The sequence below is a fragment of the Lonchura striata genome, chromosome 14, assembly GCF_046129695.1.
Source record: "Lonchura striata isolate bLonStr1 chromosome 14, bLonStr1.mat, whole genome shotgun sequence".
NCBI classification, from domain to species: Eukaryota; Metazoa; Chordata; class Aves; order Passeriformes; family Estrildidae; genus Lonchura; species Lonchura striata.
The window spans coordinates 5,111,495-5,122,994 of NC_134616.1; the positions used below are offsets into that span (position 1 = coordinate 5,111,495).

The 11,500-nt window shown below is 51.1% G+C and overlaps 1 protein-coding gene across 1 annotated transcript; it reads left to right on the top strand.

The window, feature by feature from the left end:
• The first annotated feature begins 1,060 nt into the window (after nt 1-1,060).
• On the top strand, nt 1,061-10,918 carry ITM2A (integral membrane protein 2A). The gene is made up of 6 exons (XM_021537736.3): nt 1,061-1,218; nt 5,619-5,750; nt 5,967-6,155; nt 7,157-7,267; nt 8,330-8,480; nt 10,514-10,918. The coding sequence occupies exons 1-6, from the start codon at nt 1,135-1,137 to the stop codon at nt 10,600-10,602; spliced, it is 756 nt and encodes a 251-aa protein (XP_021393411.1). The 5' UTR covers nt 1,061-1,134; the 3' UTR covers nt 10,603-10,918.
• Nucleotides 10,919-11,500: the final 582 nt, after the last annotated feature.

Consider the following 11,500-nt stretch of genomic DNA (forward strand, 5'->3'; position numbering starts at 1 on the left):
TCCTGGCAGGAGGGGACAGCCGGAGGAGGCTCTGCTCCCAGGGAACAGGGACGGGAGAGGGGATGGCTTCAGGCTGGGCCAGGGGACGCTCAGGCTGGACAGCAGCAGGAATTTCTCCATGGAAAGGGTGGTCAGGCCTTGGAAGGGGCTGCCCAGGGAGGTGGTGGATTCCTCATCCCTGGGGTGTCCAAGGAAGGACTGGAGGTGGCACTCAGAGCTCTGGGCTGGTGACAAGGTGGGGATCAGTCCCAGGCGGGATTCAGTGGTCTCGGAGGCCTTTCCCAGCATCCTGAATCCCGACTCTCCACATCGGGACCCGCTCCTGGTGCCTGAGGGAGCTGTGGGGGGATAGAGCTGTGGGGGGAATGGAGCTGAGGGGGGATGGAGCTGAGGGGAGAATGGAGCTGTGGGGGGATGGAGCTGAGGGGAGAATGGAGCTGTGGGGGGATGGAGCTGTGAAGGAAATGGAGCTGAGGGGGAATGGAGCTGAGGGGGAATGGAGCTGAGGGAGGATGGAGCTGAGGGGGGAATGGAGCTGAGGGGGGAATGGAGCTGAGGGGGGATGGAGCTGAGGGGGGATGGAGCTGAGGGGGGATGGAGCTGTGAAGGGAATGGAGCTGAGGGGGAATGGAGCTGTAGGGGGAATGGAGCTGAGGGGGAATGGAGCTGTAGGGGTATGGAGCTGAGGGGGGAATGGAGCTGTGGGGAGAATGGAGCTGAGGGGGAATGGAGCTGTGGGGGGAATGGAGCTGAGGGGAAATGGAGCTGTAGGGGGATGGAGCTGAGGGGGAATGGAGCTGTGGGGGGAATGGAGCTGTGGGGGGAATGGAGCTGAGGGGGGATGGAGCTGTGGGGGGAATGGAGCTGAGGGGGGATGGAGCTGTGAAGGGAATGGAGCTGTAGGGGGATGGAGCTGTGGGGAGAATGGAGCTGTAAGGGGATGGAGCTGTGGGGAGAACGGAGCAGCGAAGGGAACGGAGGTGCGGCGAATGGAGCCGTGCGGGGGCGCAGCCAGCAGGGGGCGCGCCCGGCGGTGCCCGCGGGCGGGGCTGGGGGCGTGGCCCCCGCAGACACCGCCCCGCCCTCCGCGCTGTCCCCGCTGCCGCTCCGGGACGCGGCAGCAGCGCTGGCGCCATGGTGAAGATCGCCTTCAACTCGCCCTTCGCCCTCAAGGATGAGCCCAAGAAGGAGGCGGCCGAGGCGCTGGTGGCCGACAAGGTGCGGGCAGCAGGGCCGTCCCGGCCGGCGGCGGCGGGAGGAGGGGGGCGGTGTGGGGGGGCCGAGGAGACGGAGCCGCCGCCATTTTCTGGCGGCCGCGGGAGGCGGCGGCGGCCGCGGGGCTCCGGCTCGTGCGGCGGCCGGCCCGCCGCGCTCTGCGGGACCGGCTCCCCTCAGCCCCGCGGGGCCGTCCCGCTCCGCGGCGCTGTCGCTGTGCCCCGTGACACCCCGGCTGTTGGTGTCGCGCTGGGCCCGTGCCAGCGCCGCGTTTCCTCACGGCGCTTTAAAGCTCCCAGCTCGGCCCCGGGCTGGCCGGGGCGGCGCGGGCAGAGCCCCCCGAGCAGAACCCCCGGGCACAGCCCCCGGGCAGAGCCCCCGTGCACAGCCCCCGGGCAGAGCCCCCGTGCACAGCCCCCGGGCAGAGCCCCCGGGCACAGCCCCCCGGGCACAGCCCCCGGGCACAGCCCCCGGGCACAGCCCCCGGGCACAGCCCCCGGGCAGAACCCCCGGGCACAGCCCCCGGGCACAGCCCCCGGGCAGAGACCCCCGGGCAGAGCCCCCGGGCAGAGCCCCTGGGCACAGCCCCCGGGCAGAACCCCCGGGCACAGCCCCCCGGGCACAGCCCCCGGGCACAGCCCCCCGGGCAGAGACCCCCGGGCACAGCCCCCCGGGCACAGCCCCGGGCAGAGACCCCCGGGCACAGCCCCCGGGCAGAGCCCCCGGGCAGAGCCCCTGGGCACAGCCCCCGGGCAGAACCCCCGGGCACAGCCCCCCGGGCACAGCCCCCGGGCACAGCCCCCGGGCAGAGACCCCCGGGCAGAGCCCCCGGGCAGAGCCCCCCGGGCACAGCCCCCGGGCAGAACCCCCGGGCACAGCCCCCCGGGCACAGCCCCCGGGCACAGCCCCCCGGGCAGAGACCCCCGGGCACAGCCCCCCGGGCACAGCCCCGGGCAGAGACCCCCGGGCACAGCCCCCGGGCAGAGACCCCCGGGCACAGCCCCCCGGGCAGAGACCCCGGGCACAGCCCCCCGGGCACAGCCCCCCGGGCAGAGACCCCGGGCAAAGCCCCCGGGCAGAGACCCCGGGCAGAGACCCCCGGGCACAGCCCCCCGGGCACAGCCCCCGGGCACAGCCCCCGGGCAGAGACCCCCGGGCACAGCCCCCCGGGCACAGCCCCCCGGGCACAGCCCCCGGGCACAGCCCCCCGGGCACAGCCCCCGGGCACAGCCCCCCGGGCACAGCCCCCCGGGCACAGCCCCCGGGCACAGCCCCCCGGGCACAGCCCCCGGGCACAGCCCCCCGGGCACAGCCCCCGGGCAGAGCCCCCCGGGCACACAAAGCCGGCTGAGGCTCGTCCTCCGCTCCCGGCAGCTGCGGTGATCCGAGGGTGTCGCGCTTAAATTAAGAAACCTGCCATAAAGGGTTTTAAATAGAAACCCAGGCGAGCACCCTGTGGTTGGGTTTTCCTTCCCAGCGAGCTGCGCGGCGCTGGCTTGAGTGGAACTTTTCCCCGTTTGTGGGAAATTTGTTTTGAAGGTGTCCTGCGTTTTTAGGGAGATGGAGAGGCTCAGGCTGTAGGTAAATATATCAGTGACTCTGGACGGGGAAGATGGCATGGACTGAGTTTATTTGCAATAGGAGAGTAAGAAAATTTTAGAAACAACAAAACTTTTGGAGTTGAACTGTAGTTATGTTTTTTCTTTTTTTTCTTCCCTTCTAAGCCGTAATCAGGAAAGCAGCTTCCCTACCAGCCTACACAGCCTCACCTGAATTAGCCTTCCTTCCAAAAGAGGGATGCAGAGTGATTTTCTTGCTCAGTGCACTCTTCTGAGCTGTCAGTTTGATGCATGCACATTTAATACAGTAGCACTCAATTACAGGATCAAAAGGAGAGAAAGTGGGAAAACAAGGTAGATAAAGGATTTGAAATTTGAAGGTGTCATTAGCCTGGCCAGTTTCTTGAGGACAAACTCCTCAGCTATTCCTTAGGCAACTGGTTATACATATATTTACTAGCCCTGTACTGTGAAAGTTCTGACTGGAATAGTTCTAATAAGCATACCCCTTTTTTCTGTTCTCATGAGAGCTGCTCCTCTCAATTTGGAATATTCTGTGTGTTTGCACACATGTTTGTGGGATTTTAACAACTCTCCACTCTGACTTCAGGGCTTGGAGTTGCATATAAACACCAAGTTCATAATTTTACTGCAAGACAAACTTGTTGGAGTGGTTGTTAATGTCTTCTTTAGCTGGAATTTTTGTGCAGAGCAAACAAGCTTAAAGGTTAATGTTGGCTGAAACAGCACAATAAGAGCCCCCTGGAGTATCTGCACAAACCCTTGAGCTTGCAGCATATTCTCCCTGCAGGTTCTTTGGGGCTGTCAGCAGTGTTCAAACAAGAGATTTTTCTTGTCTCTTATCCCTCATTCGCTTTGCTTGTTACAACTTAGAGCTGCATTTTCTTTGTAGGTTTTTGACGACTTTTACCTGTTTCTTTTGTGCAGAGGTTTTGTAACCTGCTCGAGCAAAACCTTGCTATTGTGTTCTCTTAGCAGCTCTGTCAACTCTTCCCTCTCAGGTTCAGCTGCCTGCATTGCTGCTTCATATGCTCAAGTAGCTTTGCTTTGTTTGAAATAGGTGTAGTGCAAGTGTAGCTAATTAGATGTCGACATCACCCCTGCGCTGGGATGGCTGCAGTGCGAAAACTGGTGCAGACTGGTGTGTTCAAGTAGGGACAGGCTGGATGAGTAAGGTGCTCCAAGGTGGAGGTGAGGGTGGGAGAACCTGGAGAGAACAGAATTAATCTCCATCTTACAGCTGCTTAACCCTGAAAAGAGATTTTCACACAGTGCCACAGAAATGTGGCATCATTCTGACTTGAAACAAGGGATTGGCTTTGGTTTTGTAGTTGGTTTCTTTTTTAACAAATGCTTCACATGCCAATTGTAGCAGCTTCTTGTGTCCTGCTGAACCAACATTTTTGTGTTTGGAGGATGCGCGAGCGGAATGTGGGAGTATTGACTTTCACAAAACAGCTTGGGGTTTGTTTCAGCACTTGCATAACTGATGGCTCTGACTTTTATGCTCTGCATCTTGCTGAGCATGGAAATATTGCAGCCCTGGTGATAATGCTGGTGCTTGTTGGGAACACGGGGCACTAAATGTGTTGTGTTCTGCAGGACCCAAATAAAGAAAGGCTGTGGAAGCTGCTGTGCCCAGCCCAGCCACTGATTCTGGGAACACCTCAAAGGAAAAGATCCTTTACTGTGAAATCCGATTTTCTTCCTTCCTGACTGGGACAAAGAGCAGATCTTGAAAGCAAGCTATTAAATCCTGGAGTCAGGAATCATTAAAGGGACATTCTTGACCAAATACAGGGGTTATCTAAACATTTTGGGTTTCGTGGTTGTTTTTGTGTTTTGTTTTTTCCTTTTAAAGACTCAAACCCAGCATGTGATTCCAGGAGGGAATGTCTCTTCTGATTGTTTGCTGTTTGACAGCACTTTTGCTGTTCTCTTCACTTGGCTTGCAGCTGGAAGTCTGGGAAGGTGCTGCAGGAGCTCTGGAAGGTTAAATTTTCGTTTCAGACACCACCTCTGCCTTTGCAGTGAGGATTGCACAACTCGCCACCACTGGAGAGTAGTTTCCTTTGGGTGCAGTCATCTTTGTTCGAGGGAACAGTGGGTGGGGGAAAACAAGCTGCTGAGCTAAAGGGAGAAATTTCAGGCTGTTAGAAACAAAATTTCCTGAGATTTGGGTAGGAAAAAGGTTATTTTGAGGCTGCAAGGTAGGATGTGCCACAGGGAGTTGTTTTTATTTGGCATAATTGGAAGCTGTGTTTAAGCTGATGAGTTGTTTTCTTTCATAATGGACTTTGCTTGTGCATATCAATAGTTCCAAAACCTGGTGACTCGTGTCAGTTGTCTTCTCTCCAGCCAAGAGACAAAGTTGTATCTTGGCTTCTTCTGTTAATCCAGCTTTGGGAGGAAAAGTGATGTTAATGCACGTGATAGTGAGAGGAGGAGGGGAAGAGGCCTGAAGACACTTTGTACCTTTAATGACCTTGATCTACAAATCCTGCTTTTTGTACAAGAGTGTGGCTGCAGCACAGGATCTTTTGTTACAGTTGTTTAACTTTTGTGCATCTCAAATAGTTTCTGGTCAAAGGTTTGTCTAGAAAACATCCTCTAACTCAGAAAATACTCTTGGTGCTGTTTGAAAACTGATCTTAATTTGATGCAGTAACATTTCATGTGAGTGTTTTATTTTATGATGCTGACTTGTAATTCCCACACCTAGAAGAAATAGGAGACAGTGGATCAAGGTGAAGCAGTTGATAACAACTTTCTTTAAATTCAGAGCAACTGCCCTTTCTCAGTTCTCCCCTTCTTTATTTAAAGGACCCAGAAGTTGCCACACACAGGGGTGAGAACTCATCTGGAAGATGTCTCTTGACTCTGCTGGGCCTGGCGTTCATCTTGGCAGGGGTTGTTGTGGGTGGAGCCTGCATCTACAAGTACTTCATGCCAAAGGTAATCTGAGGGTTCTTTTTTATTTAAACAGCATTGATTTAAAAATACATAAATGGATTATCAGTAGACTGGGAAGATGAAGGGGAAAGAAAGATGATGAGGGCATGGCGAGCGTGTGTCCTTTGGGCGTGACAGAGCCGTGCTCGGTCTCAGCAGACAGAAGCGCAGAGTTAAAGCTGCTTTGTGCATTCATTGCCCACCTTGCCCGTGTCCCAGCACAAGGTGTACCGAGGGGAGATGTGCTACTTTGAGAACGAGGGCCGGGAGCGCGCGGTGGAGCCGTACTTCCTGCCCATCGCCGAGGAGGCCGACATCCGCGAGGACGACAACATCGCCATCATCGACGTGCCCGTGCCCAAGTTCTCCGACAGCGACCCCGCCGCCATCGTGCACGACTTCGACAGGGTCAGTGTCGGGGATTGGCTCCGGGCCGCAAAGCTCCCGGTCTGCACAGGCTGCTCCTGGGCTTTAAGCGTGCCAGAGCTGACCCTGTGAACTCGGGAACAGAGGGATTAACTCTGCACGGGTGTTACAGTCACTGCGGGTAGGAGCTCTGAGCTGTTTCCCAGAAAAATGCATTTCAGTGCTGTGCAGCGCCCGTGGGATATCTGCAAGTGCCACTTGCTGCTGGATAAAGAATCCTGTGTAAATAGAGAACATCATAAATGTGAGTTAAGGGACTGAGGACTTAGCACAATGTCACAGCAAAATGTAGAATTGCAAACAGGTGTAAGGAGAAGGGCATTGAAAAATCACTTCAAGCAGCTGAAAACTGGAACCTGACAGTGCTGTGTAGTTGCTTGGAGCTTCTGTAAGGCAAAGAGGAGAGGGTGGCTTTCATTTGACTTTTTAATCAAATTGTGTTGATAGTGTTAACATTATCCTCAGTCAGCTGTAAAAGCTCTCAGAGGTTGGTTGTAAATCCAGCCTTGGCAATGCAGATAGAATAAACAGATAATTCTAGTTGCTGCAGTTCTTGCACTCAGTGGCAAGGCTGATGAGATTTTTGTAGGGACCAACACTTTTCCTGAAGAACTATTTAAAGGGAATCATTGTTTATCAGCAGCTGGATACCTTTTGTTTGCACTGTGTTTAATTAGACCTTTTTAGTTATGAGATCATATTCCAAATACTTCCTCTGTGTTAGTACAAACTGTACTCCTTTACAATTATGGCAGAAGCTGCTTTTATATTCAGCTTTCTCTTATCTAGGAAAGTTTTTTAAACTATTGCTGGTTTGCCAGAGTGGTAACAGTTCAGTTCTTACACGGGGCAGTTCCTGAATGCATCACGTTTGTAGTAGCTGTGAGTGATCTCCAGCTTTTTTAGCTTGCTTTGCTCCTGATGGAATTGTATTCTCCTAATCAAAGACACCCTGACTAATTAAAAACTTGTTTTTAAAACAGCTTTTGACAGCGTACCTCGACCTGCAGCTGGGGAACTGCTACGTGATCCCACTGAACACTTCCATAGTCATGCCTCCAAGGAATCTGATGGATCTCTTCGCCAAGCTGGCGGTATGTGGGAGCTTTGCTGCTGCCTTCTGCTGACAGGCTGCCTTTGCTGAGAGTGCTGGGTGCTGCTCCTGAGCCCCAGGCCCTTGCTAGAACAGTCCTCCCTCCATCAAAGTCCGTAATCCCCCGGCTCAGTCACTGCACTGAAGTTCAGGCCAGCTGTCAGTGTATATTATGTTGAGTAGATTCATGCCTAATGCTCTTATTAATACCTGGCTTTATGAGAGCTGAAAGCAACCAGCAGATAAGGTTAAATTTAGCTGTTAGAAAGGAATTTGATAAAGCTCCAAATATGATTGAAAGCCTAAACCTGAGAGTTACTCTCGGCTAGCTCGCTCGCCCCATGAGGGTTTTACTGAAAAGAACAATGTGAACTTGTTCCCCAGTTATTGGCACTGCAGTTATGAGATCACCACAAGCATTTGACTCTTCAGTGACTAAAACCAGTGTTTTTCCAAGATGATTTATGGGTCAAGTTGATAGAGCTGGCTGCTGCTTCCCAGTTGAACGCAATACTTGGATATCATGCATCAAATAGACTTTTAAAAAAAATCATTGGCTCTCTTACACCTGGTTCTAGAGGCCACTGGTCTAGTTTTGCTTGTTGCATTCTTTTTTATAGCTTCATGAAGACATGCCCCTGTTTTTAGCAGTTGGGGAGTGGGAAGCTGTTTCAGTAGTGCTGGGAGCATCTGGTGAAGCCTTCTGTAGGTTGCCTTGCCTTTTTAATATTAGAATTACACTGCCTCAAACCTGGAGTCTTTCACAATATTTTGTTTCTCTTTTAGCTGCAAACTTTGTGTACAGATAAACCTGACCAGGTTCTATTTACATTTGCTTCACATGAGGCTTGCAGAGTTGAGGTTAATTGTGCTTTGTTTGAATGTAACTGCAGCTGTTGGAAATGGCCTCTGTCAGTTTTTAACTTCCCTGGTATGAGACTGGTTGAGCTCAGTGTATCTTGGTATTAAAACTCTGCTGCTTGAATCCCTTCCAAAGCAGAGAAAGGCAGTGGTTTGTCCCTTGTTAGCAGCAGTCTGTACCTTCAGGCTTTGTCTCTTGCAGACTGGCTCTTACCTGCCTCAGACGTACCTGGTGCGTGAGGAGATGGTGGTGACAGAGGAGATCGACAACGTGTCTGACCTGGGCATCTTCATCTACCAGCTCTGTGTGGGGAAAGAGACCTTCAGGCTTCAGCGCAGAGACCAAATCTTGGGTAAGTTCCCCTCAGGAAAAAGCAAATGTATTGTTTAACCAGGGAAGGGGTAAAAACTTAAACCTGGGGAGTTTTTAATCTGGGAAATCTTGAGTGTTCAGCAGAAGCTGAGGCTACTCCTCGCCCTGCTGGGTATTTCCCCTCCCTGTCTGGATGTGAACATGCTGAGAAAGTTTCAGTTGCACAATTACAGGTTACATGCCCAAACCAAATTTAAGTCTGTTCCTGTTCCAATTTTTGGTTGAAGTTAAAAGTTGGTTTGACCCTAAAATTCATATAATCCATCAGGTAATGTGAGTCTCTGTAGGCGCAGCTTATTCTGTCCTTGTCCTATCTAAAACTGGGTTACAGGAGCAGCAAATAAAAATATTTTCTTCTGCTTTACTTGCTCTGAAAAAAAAAGTAATTGAACAGTGATCTCCGGACATCCCAGACTTCCTCTCTGAAAGAGGAAGAACACTTCAGAGGAACTGCTGAGTTCTGGCTCTTTATTGCCTGTGTGCTCCTGCCACCCCCTGACAGGGACTAAGCTGAGGTGTCTGTGCTCTGACCTACTGGGACAAGGCCTGGGGGGGGCAGAAATCTGATACTGTGAATTTTGTTTCACTGTAGCTCAAAGCTTTTCGTATTTGCTGCTCCCACCAAACACAGTGAGCTAACCCTTTGTCAGTTAGAGCCTTTCAGAATGCAAATGTTTGGTTTGTCAGGACTCTCTGCTCTGGTTTGGCTGCCAAGCTCTTGGGCAAGAGTTTCCTCAGCCCAGTTGCAGCATCAGGAGCCACATCTGCAGCTTGCTGCACACAACATCCTGTTGTGGATGGAAGCAAGGCTCCTTCTGTGGGAGCAGCAGAGGGGTTCTATGTAGGACACATGGAGGAACACTAAACACCCTGCCCTCATGGGAGGCAGAGGCATGTGACTGTGCTGTTGTGAGAATGATTTTGGGAATAAGGCTAAATTGACAGCTGCTGTGTCTATAGACAGCCCTGTGAAGAGTGTTTATGATGTTCCCTGAGATCATCCTGCTCTTACATGTTGACATTTCTGCTGCAGAGTAAAAGATTCCTGCAGAGAATTTGTACAAAAGGATTCTGCTAAATGGAAAATGTTTCCTGGTACAGCTGCTGTGCTGTAACTCTCCTTGTTTGCCTGTAGTGGGGAGAGGGTGGGAAATCTGATCCAACTGAGGAGAAAATTGTTCAGGGACAAGTCTTGCCTTGCCTTCCCCATCTCATTTCTAGCACACAATGTACCAGCCATGTCACAGAAATGAGACTGCAGTGGATAAACTCCTGGAACTTCTCTGGAAAAATCTTTTCATTTATTCTCATTGAGCTAGTGCTGCCTTGGCCCCCAGCTTCTGTGGAGTTTGTGTGTTCATCTTAGATCAAACTGACCTCAGGTGCTGTGTCAATTCCCTGGATTTGTAACTTGGAGGCTTTGGAGAAACCCTGGTCATGCTCTTAGGTTGGCTCTGGAAACTTCACCTCTATCCTGATGCCTTGGGATTGAAGGACAAGCCTGGATTTTAGGTGTTTATAAACCAAAGCAGTGCCCTGGTGGGGTTTAGAGCTGGTACTTCTCTTGCTTCATTTGAGCAATTTCTGCTTACTAAACAAACTAAATCCTTCCGACTTTACTGCAAATGGAAGTGATTGAGGAGAGCAGCTCTTTGATGGTAGGACTGCAGTGTTCCTGTCTCTTACTGAGCCACAGCTGATACAGGTAAGCTGCCTGGGTCAGACCCAGTGCCAGCATGTCCCAAAATAGAGAAAATCACTTTAATAGTGTTAGGAAGAACCAGAGTGAGGTAAATCCTCCCAAGTTTAAGTACTCTGCAAAGCACACCCTGTGCAAATACTGGGTGAGGGATTTGGGATGGAAAACAGCCCCACAGCAGGTTCTGGTGGCAGTTCCTGGCTGGAGAAACTCCATGCTCTGAATGATTGTGTCTTGCAGCGATGGAAGGCTGGCAGTGCTTGCTCTGGGCTGGGGATCCCTTCACTCAGCCTCTTGTCCTCTCTCGTCCCCAGGTGTGCAGAAACGGGCAGCGGAGAACTGTCACTCAATCAGACACTTTGAAAACTCTTTCGTGGTCGAGACAAAGATCTGTCAGCAGTGAAAGGTGACAGATGGGAGGTGACCAGGTCACACCTTCTTGGAGAAGTCAGCATTAGACATCGACTTCTGCAATTAAACCGTGCAGTGATAATCAAAAGCCTTATGCATTTTCTGTGTATTGCTTGTATTTCAGAAGACAAAGTCACCATTTCAGCTTTTGTTGATCCTTGGTATAACTTTTTAGTTGTCTCATGTAAAACTTAAATTTGAGTAAGGTTTTTTTAGAAGGCTAATATCAGTTTATCTGTTGAATGTGTTTGATTTAGTGTAATCTGGGAATGGCAGAAAAATATATATATATAAAAATGTTAACCAGTTCCTTGGCTGGAACCAGTTATGTTCACCTTAACTTTCACAGAATGATTAATATTAATAATCTGTGGTTTGCACATCTTGTGTAGTTCTGTAGAATAGCTCTGCACTCCGTATCCTGGCTCAAAAACCTTCCTGATCTGGCTCATTAAAGGTTTATTTTACCGACCATGTGTGCAGCATGTAAAATCCAAGCTCAGTGATCAGAAACCTTTAACACTACCCTGTTTCTTTTTGTGCAATTACTGTATTGAATTCGTATGTATATTTGGAACCTTCCCTGAGCTTATGTTGAGTTCTTCTCCCTTAGTTTGGTTTTGTGGCATTTAGTTGTTAGATTCTGATAGAGTTGCTCTTAAAGCTTGTCAGTATTTTTGGTTATGACTTGGTTTATCCTGTAACTTCTTATTTCCAGGGCCTGCTCTGGTATAGCTCACTTGTGAACGTGACTGTAGTTGTAAACTTAAACTACTTGGGCTTATATAAAACTTTTTAGATCAACTTTTTATGAGCAAGTAGCATTACTGCTGCAGTCAGAGCATTGTTCCCTTTTTTTGGAAAGCTGCAGTGTAAAAAGAATGAAGAGT

Excerpts from the sequence above, each read along its gene's own strand:
- ITM2A (XM_021537736.3), top strand. The coding sequence starts at position 1,135 with ATGGTGAAGATCGCCTTCAACTCGCCCTTCGCCCTCAAGGATGAGCCC. Across the intron at positions 5,751-5,966 it reads ACAAGTACTTCATGCCAAAG|CACAAGGTGTACCGAGGGGA; the intron begins GTAATCTGAGGG and ends CCCGTGTCCCAG. Across the intron at positions 6,156-7,156 it reads TCGTGCACGACTTCGACAGG|CTTTTGACAGCGTACCTCGA; the intron begins GTCAGTGTCGGG and ends TTTTTAAAACAG.